General features: G+C 41.5%; 1 protein-coding gene across 1 annotated transcript in view; it reads right to left on the bottom strand.

Annotated features, from left to right (window-relative positions):
* The window catches only part of Cfdp1 (craniofacial development protein 1), an 84,186-nt gene that overhangs the window by 60,238 nt on the left and 10,293 nt on the right, over positions 1-13,655 (bottom strand). The window contains exons 3-4 of the mRNA XM_057754193.1: positions 10,617-10,827; positions 8,770-8,897 (exon numbers count right to left, since the gene is read on the bottom strand). Of these exons, the coding sequence (XP_057610176.1) occupies positions 8,770-8,897; positions 10,617-10,827 (339 nt within the window). The remainder of the gene's footprint in view (positions 1-8,769; positions 8,898-10,616; positions 10,828-13,655) is intronic.

The raw sequence follows: 13,655 nt of genomic DNA on the forward strand, positions 1-13,655 counted from the left end.
ACCATTGTCATCATTTCAAAAAGAAAAGCATGCAACTAGAAAATACTCCACAGAAGGCTCCTTTCTGCTCTGCACCTAAAAACCCAAAGACAAAACACAATTTCCTAAAACTGGACAAATCCGAACTACTCAGGGAGGAGCAGAATGTAACACAATCTGTCCGATTTCAAATCTGGAAAAACTGCATCAGATAAAACTGAGTTCTAAAAGATTAAATAAGGATACTTAAGATGCCTCATATTCCAGGTAAAGAAAGAGAAATATGTAATGCATGCTTTGACATGCCAGTCAATAAAAACATTTAGGGAATTTTGTTTAAATTCCAAATTACCAGTAAATAGGTCCAAAATTAGAGTCAGACAGTACATGATAAATATTCAAAGGAAGACTGCCCACAAATGAAAGAATAAACCCTCTAAGTTCCATCTGTGAGAGCACACAGGTCTCTACCGCCGTCCAGCATACACTTTCTAACGAAAGGCTCCCTCACCGCTGCACTTAATACTGTGTGCTATGGATGTCAGTGGCACTTGGAGTTAAGATGAGGCAAACAGATTTCAGAAGGGCACAGCAGCACACTCCGCTGCTGTCGTTTGCTAGCGCAGCTGAGGTTGGGAGGTTTGCTCTACAGCACTAATACACCAACAGGAAGCTCGTTTCTATTCCTCAGTATTAAAACTGAAGTCCAGAGACTACACAATGATGCTACTGAAAATTCTTCAACACATGGTATTTTCCAAACTGGTTGTCATACATTTCCATCCCACATGCTCTTCCAGAACCTTAAGCAAACCTCTTGAAACTGAATAGGGGTTTATGGCTGTCTCACTAAGGAGTTCTGTGCAAGCAGCTCTATAGACATTCTAAGGCCTTTCTCCCTTGAGAATATATCTTTAGCACTCCTAGCCTAAAGCCACTCTGCAGCAGAGACCACATAGACACAGGTGTGGTGTAGGACGTCCTTCTTTCTGTGTTGCTTGTACTGGCTAACGAATAAAGAAACTGCCTTGGCCTGACAGGGCAGAACTTAGATAGGTAGGGAAGACAAAACTGAATTCTGGGAGGAAGAAAGCAGAGTCAGAGCCAGATGCTGGGAATTTTACCTGGTAAGCCACTGCCACGTGGCACTACACAGATTAATAGCCAATAAGAAACTAGAGTTAATGGGCCAAGCAGTGATTTAATTAATACAGTTTCTGTGTGGTTATTTCGGGGCTAAGCTAGTCGGGCAGCCAGGACAAACAAGTGGGCCCCCTCTTTGCAACACAGATGTCTGAGGAATCGTTCCTAGCCCCAAGATCTATGAGTCCTTAAGCATCAGAACTGGAAGCAAACATCTTTAAGATGGTCCCAACCACTGTCTGATTACAAGTGCACAAGGCAGCCTGCCTACTTGGACCTTGTGGCCTCTGGAACTATGAGAAATTGTAACAAAACAATTAGCTGTTTTATGCAAGTTAATAAATTTTAGGGTGATTTGTCATAATGCTAAATCAATACCCAAAATAATCCTGCATCAAAATACTGGGCTTAATGGAGATACCAAAATACTGGATTCAAAATAGTCCCTTGTCTTAAATAAATCTACAGAAGATTAACGTGATTAATGAAGAACTAATGTATTCTTTATTATCTACTTCCTACCAAAGTCTACTAATAGTGCAAATAAATGTAACTAAAACTACACAACATTAGCAGAAGAGATACAACAGAAAAAAATATTAATCAACCTTTCAGAAAGTAGCAAACAAGCTGGCCATGGTGTAAATGCCTATGGTATCTTCATACTGGGACAGTTGAGCAGGATATCAGGAGTTCAAAGTAATCCTCACCTACATGAGATTTTGGATCAAAAAAAAAAAAAAAGGAGCAAATATCTAAGTAGCAACTGGCTTTGGTTTCTCTGATCTCCTAAGTTTATAGCCATGTGGAACAGATGACAAGAGAGCCACTCCGCATTACAGAGCCCTAGAAAGGCTTGTTACATTTAACTGTCAGGAACCCTCAAAGGTGGAAGAGAGGCAAAGACTGCCACAACCAGCTGATAGCTTGCATTAGGAACAACTAGTCTTTTTTTACTTCAAAACACATGCTATGTCCCACCACTGATAATTCAGAGGGATTCACAACACTTAGAGAAAATGAAAACCACAGAAGGCCAGGAATGAAATGAAGCCCCATCCTGAAGTTAGAGGAATTGAATGAAAAGCCACCGTTAAAGGCTGTATATTCCAGAGGGCTGAGTGACAGAGCAAAGTGCTAAGCAACCCATAATGTTCTTGGTCCCACTAAGAAACAGACACTTTACTGTGTTGTGCTACTGAAGCACAGCTTGTTGCCCAACCGTAATAGAGCCTCATCTGAATTCAGTCACATTTCAGAAAGAGGGGAAAATACAACGAAAGAAAGTCTAGAATTGAAGGATGAATTTCAAGAAAAAGCCACAGAATACCGGATTGCCAAAGCAAACTTTTTTTTTTTTTTTTTTTTTTTGGTTTTTCGAGACAGGGTTTAAAGGCGTGCGTCACCACTGCCCGGCGCTAAAGCAAACTTTAAGGGATCAGCATCAAAGCACAGAGCTAAAACTTCAGAATGCTATAATATGAAGCGGCCCAAGTAACAAGGAGAGGAAAGTGGCAATCATGTGACTTATGTTTAGCTTTGTTGTTCTTGTTTTACTACAGCAAGACTCTAGTACACACTTAAGTAAACATTTTCTGGAAAGCAACCCAAATGCTGATACCGTTAAAATACTAGACATATTAAGAAATATAATATGGTTTTTTCCATCAAAAACTCGCAGTCTGGCAAGCCAGCCAACTACAAAAGTGACATGACAGCTCCTGCCATAGAGCAAGAGTCACAGAGGAGGCGCGGAGAAGACAGAACCCTGGGAATGCCCGTCTTCATCTCCCTGCCATAGAGCGAGAGTCACAGAGGAGCCCTCGGGAATGCCCATCTTCATCTCTTGTGCCAAAGCATACCCATACCCAGCAGAAAACACATTATATAGACTGAGGTATTTCTAAGGAAGTTGACAGCCGACACAGTGACAGCATTTGCTCTCTCCTGAAAGCATCCCTAAGCAACACCACTCTCTCTGCCATTGTCTCTTACAAGGCAGTGTCTCCATGTACGGTCCAGCTGGCTCTCTACTTGTGCCCAGCCTCCGGAGATGCCAGGAAGTCACTTCACTGTTCAGAGCAGTGAAGGATTTAGCTGCCATAGCACTTTTAGATAGGAGACAGTGAACTTGCAATCATCTCATACATGAGAGGGCTCCTGACAGGAAAAGCCTATTATTAGCAATAATTAATTTATTTGTTTTTAGCAGAAATTCCATTTAACTTCATTTTAACTCACTCATCTTCCTGAAAAGTCTCTATTTGGACATAATTTTTCCATGACTGGACTTTTCCAAAAGGTGAATCATTAGGAAAGACTGAGCTCACAGGGCAGCTGGCTATGCCACAGACGAGGGCAAGGATGATCATCTTCCTTCCCCAAGGTTTAAAAAACTACATAGTTTTCACGGAGGAAAAACAAGCAGAACAGTCAAGTTAGAGAAACTAGAAGACTAACTTCATGCTAGCACTACCTCATTTTTACACTTAGGAATTTTTGCACTAGCTCTTCGTGCTTCTTACTTTTCTTCTTCCTTTTTTTTTTTTCATGTGTGTGTGGGGGTTTGAGACATGGTTTGTCTCTGTAGCCTTTGCTGTCTTAGAACTCCCTTTGTAGACCAGGTTGGCCTTGAACTCAGATCTGCCTGTTTCTGCCTCCCCCACCGCCCAGCTACTCTTTCACATTCTTAAAGATGCAGTGATGCCTTTAACTTGATACAAAGACAAAAAAGGGAAAAAAAAAATAGTATCAAGAGATTAAAAGATGTACTTAAACCCAAACACCAAGCTTGTGTCTGAATTGTCAGCGCTCAAATCTCTTAAGATCCTTCAAGAAACTTCCTTATAGTACTTTAAACAGTATGTCTTTAAAAAAAAAAAAAGTATGGCTGGGGCTGGAGAGATGGTTCAGCAGTTAAGAGCATTGGCTGGCCGGGCGATGGTGGCGCACGCCTTTAATCCCAGCACTCGGGAGGCAGAGACAGGCGGATCTCTGGGAGTTCGAGGCCAGCCTGGTCTACAAGAGCTAGTTCCAGGACAGGCTCCAAAGGTACAGAGAAACCCTGTCTTGAAAAATCAAAAAAAAAAAAAAAAAAAAAAAAAAAAAAAAAAAAGCATTGGCTGCTCTTCCAGAGGACCTGAGTTCAATTCCTAGCAACCACATGGTGGCTCACAACCACCATCTATAATGAGATCTGGTGCCTTCTTCTAGCTTGCAGGCATATATGCAGACAGAACACTGTATACATAATAAATAAATAATTTTTTTTAAAAGGCTTGCCAATCACCTGGCAGTGGCGGTGTACACTTTTAAATACAGCACGCGGGAGGTAGAGGCAGGCAGATCTCTGAGTTCAAGACCAGTCTGGTCTACAAAGTGAGTTCTAGGACATCAAGGGCTACACAAAGAAACTGTTTTGAAAAAACAAAGCCAAAACAAACAAACTTTTGCAAAGTCTTGCCAACACGGCAACTATTAACAGATTTAAATAAATACGTTATCTAACATATAAATATATATAATGTGTACATATTACATCTTTATATAAACAACTATATATACATATCCCATGCTGGCCCTGATTGTCCTGCTTCTGTTCCCGAGTGCTCGGATTACAGGAGTATACCACCACAGCAGGCTTGAACAGGCTTATGGGAAAGGAGTTTGAGAGGATACTCACTTGCTCTGTTCTGTAATTTTTTAAAAATTAGCATTTATTACTGTAAAGTAATAAATAAATAAAATGCCTAATTGTGAGAGTGTGTGTAATTAATGAAAAGAACATGCACTTATCCTGTTTTTGGACAAGAGACACAGTGCTGCCCTCTTCTGACAAACAGTACAAATGGCAGGCTCCCTGAGTACTTACGAATAGTTACAACTGCCCATGTATGTGCTTTCAGAAGTGAAGAGTCTTTGATCCCAGCACTTGGGAGGCAAACAGCGGGATTTGAGTTCAAGGCCAGCCTGGTCTACAGAGTGAGTTCCAGGACAGTCAGGGCTGCACAGAGGAACCCTGTCTCAGAAAACAACAAACAAGAAAAGTAAAGGGCAGTGGTGGAACTCCAGATTCTCCTTCCTGTGCCTTCAATCCCAGCACAGGAAGGAGAATCTGGAGTTCAAGGTCAGCCTGGGCTAAATTAGATTCCCATCTCAGAAAAGGGAAAAGAAGGGCAGGAGAGGTGGCTCAGCCGTTAAAGGCTAGGCTCACAACCAAAAAAGGGAAAAGAATCTGTGACATAACATTTATAAACAAATTTATGAAATTCACAATTTGATCAGAAATTTACTGATTTCGCAGCGCAACGGTTATTGGGCTGATTCTGTTCTCTATGCAGACCTTCTGTAGATATTCTACACTACATGCGGGAGTGGTCCAAGACAGCACAGGCTTTGAGACACACTTTTTTTTTTTTTTTTTGGTTTTTTCGAGACAGGGTTTCTCTGTAACTTTGGAGCCTGTCCTGGAACTAGTTCTTGTAGACCGAGTTGGCCTCAAACTCACAGAGATCCACCTGCCTCTGCCTCCCAAGTACTGGTATTGAAGGTGTGTGCCACCACTGCCCGGTCGAGACGCATTCTTACCATGTTGTCTTAGCTGAAACTTGCTCTGTAGATCTGACTGTCCCTCAACTCTGCCTCTAAATGTTTTGTTTGTTAATACACTAACTTTTTATTGTTTGAGAATTTCATACAGGCGTTTAATGTGTTTTAAGTTCACCTCCCACTCCCCCTCTTCTAATGCACTCCTTATCCTTCTACCATTATCTAATACCAACTTCCTGTGTTTATTTTTTCTTTCTTTACACCCACTGAGTCTACTTAGTGCTGCTAGTGTGTGCTTGGGTGTGGGGAACTACTAGAACACAGATAGTATTCCCATCGAGGGGCCACAGCCTTAGAGAAAACTGACTCCCGGGGCTGGAGAGACGGCTCAGAGGTTAAGAGCACTGACTGCTCTTCCAGAGGTTCTGAGTTCAATTCCCAACAACCACATGGTGGCTCACAGCCATCTGTAATGAGATCTGGTGCCCTCTTCTGGCCTGCAAGCATACAGACAGAGCACTGCATACATAATAAATAAATAATCTTTTAGAAAGAAAGAAAGGAAGGAAGGAAGGAAGGAAGGAAGGAAGGAAGGAAGGAAGGAAGGAAGGAAGAAAACGGACTCCCTCTCTCAGCAGCAGCAGCTCTGTGACCTGCCCCCACATGCTGGATTGTGTCTGATCTTACACAGGTCGTGTGCATGCTGTCACAACTGCTGTGAGTTCTTTCTTATGTGCAATCCCTGACTGTGTCCAAAAATAGCTTTGTTTCTAATTATTTTTATAGATATCTAAATATTGACGGCTTACTGTCAGTGTTCTGCTACTCCCTATTGAATAGCTGCATATGGTTTCTAAGGCAAAATACATACGAATTCACACCATTTGCAGCTGTGTGATAGACCCCAAAGTGACTAATTACTAAGGTGTTTACATGAGCATGCTGACAGATGCTGACCACGTCCTTTACCTCACCAAAATGCGGGGTTCCTGAAGGATAGCTAGTACTGCCAGTGCAGTATAGGTCTGTCTAAAGAAGCAGTTCTCAACCTGTGGGTCCTGACCCTATAAGGGGTCAAATGACCCTTTTACAAGGGTCATTTAAGATCATTGAAAAACACAGATATTACACAGAATTTACATTGTATTTCATGACAGTAGCAAAATTAGTTATGAAGTAGCAATTGAAACAATTTTATAATTGCGGTTACCACAACGTGAAGAACTTTATTACAGTGGCAGCAGAAGAAGGTTGAGAACCACTGGTCTAAGCATATAAGGCAAAGCAAAATTCCAAATTCTCCACTCTTTTTTAATTTTTTTTTTTTTTGAATTTTCAAGACAGAGTTTCTCTGTCTTGGAACTTACTCTGTAGACCAGGCTAGCCTCAAACTCAGAGAGATCCGCCTGCCTCTGCCTCACAAGTGGTAGGATTAAGGGTGTAAGCCACAATCACCTGGCTTACATCCAGACTCATAAAAGACTAAACCTACTATTTAATCTTGACTGTGTAAGAACAACCAGGAAGAGCATCAATGGAATAAATGGGGCCTAAAAGCACCATACACATATCTACTCGAAATATGGGCTGCAAAACTACCTGTTATTGGTGAAAAATGAGAAAATCTTAAAAACCAAAAGCCACTGTAAGCACGGAGATGCCTGCTGCACGTATCACATTATTCATACTCAGCCATTAGAATCATCCATTATGAAGACCAGAGATCAGCTAGAAGTAAACTGAGTCACTTATGCCAAAGTCAGCCAAGCCTGGCAAACCCCACAGTGGGAAGAAAGCCAACTGCCACAAGTGTCCTCTGGCCTCCACAGGCGCGCTGTGACCATGAGCGAGACAGACAGAACACGGAAAGTGGAGAATCTGAGGGACAGAATGTGAACCGTGTGGGTGCTCACTGCAACACTGCCCTAAGTACATTTCACAAAAGAAAATGTTTTCAAGACAGGTTTTTAAATGAGTGGATTTGGTACTACAGAGAAGGCTCAGAAGTTAAAAGCATAGACTGCTCTTCCAGAGGCCCTGGGCTCTATTGCCGGCACCCACACGGTGGTTCACAGCCATCTGCAGCTCCAGTTCCAGGTGGCCTGACTCCCTCTGCTGACCTCTGCAGGCACCAGGCATGCATATGGTGCACAGACACACATACAGGCAAAAGACCTCCCCCACACAAAATAATTAAAGAGGAATAAATAAAGTAAGTTTTGCTGGGCATAGTAGCTTACGCTGTATGTGTCAGCACTCAGGAGGCTGAGGAAAATGGAGTATAGAAAACTTTAGCCACCTTGAACTACAGTGACTTCCAGGACAGTATGGACCCAGTCTAAAGAAAGTTTAAAAGTTGTGCTCTGTACTACTTATAAAATTGAAAATAAAGGCCATGCAGTGTTGGCATATGCTTTTAATCCCAGCACTCAGGAGGCAGAGGCAGGCGGATCTCTGTGAGTTCAAGGTCAGCCTGGTCTACAAGAGCTAGTTCCAGGACAGGCTCCAAAGCTACAGAGAAACCCTGTCTCAAAAAGAAAAAAAAAAAAAAAACAAAAAAAAACCCTGAAAATATAAAGCTTCACTTTGCAAAATGTTATTTTCACTGGATAAATACAGGCGATGCTGTATGTTAGTGGGTTATATACCATGGATCAACCAAATATAAACAAAAACATTTAGGGGGAAAATCCATCTGTAAAGAACATGTATACATATTGTTCCTGTCTCTAGTCCCTACCACGCTGTGCTATTTTCATGGCATTTACATTGTATCAAGTATTACAAATCAGATATTGAATGTATAGAAGAGGTTGCACTTAGGCTATATGCTGACACTATGTAATTTAATATATGAAACTTAAAAATCTGAGGAGTTGCTGGGTGGGGGCGCACGCCTTTAACCCCAGCACTTGAGAAGCAAAGGCAAGTGGATCTCTGAGAGTATGAGGTTAGCCTTGTCTACAGAATGAGTTCTAGGACATCCAGGGCTACATGGAGAAACTCTGTCTCAAAAAAACAAAAAGAGAAAAAAAAAAGGAAAAGAAAAAAATGTCCCCTTGTAAAAGCACAGTTTCAAAGCCATGGAAAACCTCTTACCTCACTTCTTCACCAGCAAAGTCAAACACCTTGGTGATCTTCACTTTTTCTGACTCTTTAGGTTTCTCCAGCTCATCTGCTTTGACCAACAACTTCTCTGAGCTAGTCTCTTCAGTCTCCTCTGCTGCCTAAATAAAGAGTAAGAAACGGAATCAGGCCTGTAGTGATACACACCTTTAAGCCCAGCACGCAGGAGGCAGAGACTTGAGGATCACTACTAATTTAAAGCCATCCTGGTCTACATAGTGAGTTCCAGGCCAGTTAGGGCTACACAGTGAGACCCAGTCTGAAAAATAAACAATTCAGGTTTACCAAGGTTTAAGACTAAAAGAACTGTCTGAACATGCTGTTTAGGGTTATTCTCCTATGTTTCATTTTCAATCAGTTAAAAATAACTGGAGAGCCTGGAGAGATGGCTCAATGGTTGAGAGCACTGAATGCTCTTCCAGAGGACCAGGTTAAATTTTCAAAAGCCATAAGGTAGCTCACAACCACCTATAACTCCAGTTCCCCAAAAATAAAAACAAAAACAAAAACCCTGATGCCCCCTTCTGGCAACTATGGGTACTACATGCATGTGGTACATAGACATACATGCAAGTAAATCACCTATACACATAAAATGAAATAACATAAACTTATTGGAGAGGTTGGGAAGATGACTCAGCAGTTAAGAGTTTTTGCAAAGGTAGGGTGGTGATGGTGGCGCACGCCTTTAATCCCAGCACTCTGGAGGCAGAGGCAGTAGGATCTCTGTGAGTTCAAAGGCCAGTTGGTCTAAAGAGTGAGTTCCAGAACAAGCAGGGCTACACACAAACCTTGTCTCAAAAAATAAATAAATAAGAATAAAAAAATAAATAAATAAAATAAAAAGACTTTTTGCAGAAGACCCAGCTCAGTTCTTAGCACCCAAGTCAGGCAACTCATAACTGCCTATAACCCCAGCTCCAGCCTTTGGCCAACGTGGGCACCTGAACTTATACGCACATAGGCACAGACATAAACTCATAATTAAAAACAATAGCAAATAAATCTTTTTAAAAATTTATTTTTATTTAGGTATATACATTTATCTAGGTATATATACGTGTATAAGCCACAGGCATACAGATGCTTTGGGAGGCCAAGGAGGGCATTAAATTCCCTGGAGCTAGAGTTACAGGCATTTGTCAACTACCTGATAGGGTGCTGAGAACTGAACTAAGGGCCTTTGGAAGAGCAGTAAGTGCTCTTAATCACCGAGCCATCTCTCCAGCCCAATAAATAAATCTTTAAAAAAGTTTGCTAGAAACGTATGTCATCAGAACAGCTCATTCTTCCTGTTGCTAAGGCATGCTTTGCTTTTCACTTAGTAAGGTCACTATCAAAAGGCATTTAGCTGGCTTTCTGTTTGAGATTCAAATCTCAGTCAGTTTGTAAATTTTTTAAAAAAAAGGAGTTCGGGTGGTGGTGACACATGCCTTTAATCCCAGCACTTGGGAGGCAGAGGCAGGTGGATCTCTGTGAGTTTGAGACCAGCCTGATCTACAGAGCAAGTTCTAGAACAGCTAGGGCTACACAGAGAAACCCTGTCTCGAAAAACAAAAACGAAGCTCCTGTGGAACTGAGGGTGTTTCTTTCTTTCTTTCTTTTTTTTTTTTTTTTTTTTTGGTTTTTTCGAGACAGGTTTTCTCTGTGGCTTTGGAGCCTGTCCTGGAACTAGCTCTGTAGACCAGGCTGGTCTCGAACTCACAGAGATCCACCTGCCTCTGCCTCCCAAGTGCTGGGATTAAAGGCGTGCGCCACCATCGCCCGGCTCTGAGGGTGTTTCTAGAGAGGTATTTATCCCATCAGTCTCTCAAGCTTACCTTAACTTGTGAGCTTGGAGCTGCTTTTGATTTTGGTCCCACATCATTAAGGAAGCTAGCCCATAATTCATCTTCCTTCTTCTTCCTTGCATTCTCAGATCCAAGGCCTCCTTCTTGGTCCTCTTCATCCTCTTCACTGCTGCTACCTCTGGATTCTTCCTTGCCGTCCTCCTCTTCGTCTTCTAACAAGAGGCCACTTTGTTTTCTCTTTCTAATCACCAGTAGCCACCCAGAAAAAGGAAGACAAAACAGAATGCAAAATTATTCATTCTTTCATCAATCCTTAGACCACCTTACACACTGGAGAGTTTAAATCTGTAAATTTCTAGTAACATAATAGAAGACAGAGTAGGCAAACAGATTTAAAACTATTTAAAAATATTTATTCAGTTACTTAATGTCTATGTGTGTGTTCCTGAGTGTATGTATGTGCACCAAATGGCACACAAGAGCCTGTGGAGACCAAAAGAAGATGCTAAATCACCTCGGACTAAGGTTACAGGCAGTTGCAAGCCTCCATGTAGATGCTGAGAACTGAACCCAGTTCCTCTGCTAGAGCAGTAACTGTTCCTAACCTCTGAACCAACTCTCCAGCCCTGACTTAGTTTTTTCATTGTTCATTTTTCCAAAAAGAATTTCTCTGTGTAGCCCTGGCTGTCCTGGAACTGGCTCTGTAGACTAGGCTGGCCTCAAACTCAGAGATCCACCTGCCTCTGGAGTGCTAGGATTAAGGCATGTACCACGACAGCAGGGCTAATTTTTTTTAAGTATATTTATTCATCAACAATAGTACAATTAAGAATTATATCACACACTGGAAAGACTTCCACAAGTTTCTCCATGCTTTCAAATTCTTGGCATGTTACTCTCTGAGATTCAGGAACAATAAATTAACATCCCAGTATTCTCAGGGTTTTTAAATCATATTTTAAACATATTTCTTTTCTTTTTTTTTTTTTTTTGGTTTTTCGAGACAGGGTTTCTCTGTAGCTTTGGAGCCTGTCCTGGAACTAGCTCTGTAGACCAGGCTGGTCTCGAACTCACAGAAATTCACCTGCCTCTGCCTCCCAAGTGCTGGGATTAAAGGCGTGCGCCACCACCGCCCGGCAAACATATTTCTAATAATCTTCACAGTCTATAATTTGAGTAGCTGGAATTCTTATTTAAAGAATAAAATACATTGAATCTAGTATTGCTTACAAAGTTTAACTACATCCTGCAGGAATATTTAATGAAAATTTAAATTTTAGGCCTCCCAGTAATATGGGATCATACATGGATACTGCCCGTGTAAGGACTTATTTGCATTGCAAATGTGTTGTACCTGAAGGATTTATATGACATACACTATAAGCATACGATGTGTGCGAACTCTTTAGTAAGTACTGTCTTTTTATTACTCCCCATTTCTATCTAATAAAGGGGGCGTTGACTGGAGGGATGGCTCAGTGGTTAAGAACACTGGCTGTTCTTCCAGAGGTACTGAGTTCAATTCCCAGCAACCACATGGTGGCTCACAACCATCTGTAAAGAGATTTGGCGCCCTCCTCTGGTGAGCAGACATACATGCAGACAGAACACTGTATACATAATAAATGAATGATGAATAAAGGGAACTGTTGAGCTAACTAGAACCTTAAATTTAGTAAGGTTAGTATGTCAAAACTGTTATTTTCACTAAGAAAACACCTGAGGCAGGTATGGTGGTGCACACCTTCAATCTGAACACTCAAACACAGGCTTGAATATTTCTATGCATGGGAGGCCAGGTTGATCTACATAGTGAGTTCCAGACCTGCCAAGCTACACAGTGAGAGCCTGTCTCAAAAACAAAACAAGCAGGCAGACAAAAAAATGAAAATAAAAAGCCCAACAACTAAAAAGATATAAAAAGAAAAATACCTAAGATCACCTCATGAGATTAATAATGAGGTTTTTTAGAAAAAAGTTCTATAAACATATGTGCGAAGTAATTTTTTATTTCTGAAAGCCACCCCACTTGGAGAACAAAGTCTGCTGACTCTCAAACTTACTTGCATCATTTTCTTCCAAACACTAAAACTACAGCAGTTTCATGCCACCCTCAAAAATAACACAAGTTCAAATATAGAAAAAGAGAACTGGGCCCAAGACTTTAATCAGTACACGTTTTTACTATTTTGACTTTGAGAACATCATATAGTTCAATGTTCGTTTTCTTCTTTTCATAAACTGCAATCTGCTTTTTGCTTCAATGCAAGACAGAAACAGCAGTGACAGAAAGAGTCCTAAGAAGAGGCCTCCACCTGACTTATATTCTGAGACTTTCCTGGTTTGGGATAGGACTGCATTTCAGAGCATGGCCTGTGGAAAATCAACAGAAAATAATTCAATTTACATAGCCTTAGACCAAACGAATTCAACACCTTCCAATATGACTTACAAAAATCCTTGAGCCAGCACATGTTCTACCAATGTTTTCTGAGCTTTGCTGTAGCAGAGGCCATGCACTCTCACTGTCTCTCAGTGAGGGGATGCTTAAGTCACATCAGGACTATTCATAAGCACGAACTACAGTCACTCACAGGAAATACGTCTACGACTGCCATGTGCCCTTTACCATCGCGGACTCAGTGAGAACTGTCACGGCAGCGCCGCCTGGAACCACACTCCTGTTCAGACGACTGAGACAAGAGACTCAAGAATGGTCCATGAGGGCTGGAGAGATGGCTCAGTGGTTAAGAGCATTGTCTGCTCTTCCAAAGGTCCTGAGTTCAATTCCCAGCAACCACATGGTGGCTCACAACCATCTGTAAAGAGGTCTGGCGCCCTCTTCTGGCCTTCAGGCATACACACAGAATATTGTACACATAATAAATAAATAAATATTTAAAAAAAAAAAAAAAAAGAAAGAATGGTCCAGCCTGAGCAACACAGAGAGACCTGTCCAAGGGAGCGAGAGGTGGCGTGGTATGCAGTGTGCTACCCTTTTTATTCTAATTTTTAAATAAAGAGAGCAGGAGATAGAGACCCATGCCAAGTGTGACAGTGTCTGAGCTA

Source organism: Chionomys nivalis, chromosome 21, assembly GCF_950005125.1.
Source record: "Chionomys nivalis chromosome 21, mChiNiv1.1, whole genome shotgun sequence".
NCBI lineage: Eukaryota > Metazoa > Chordata > Mammalia > Rodentia > Cricetidae > Chionomys > Chionomys nivalis.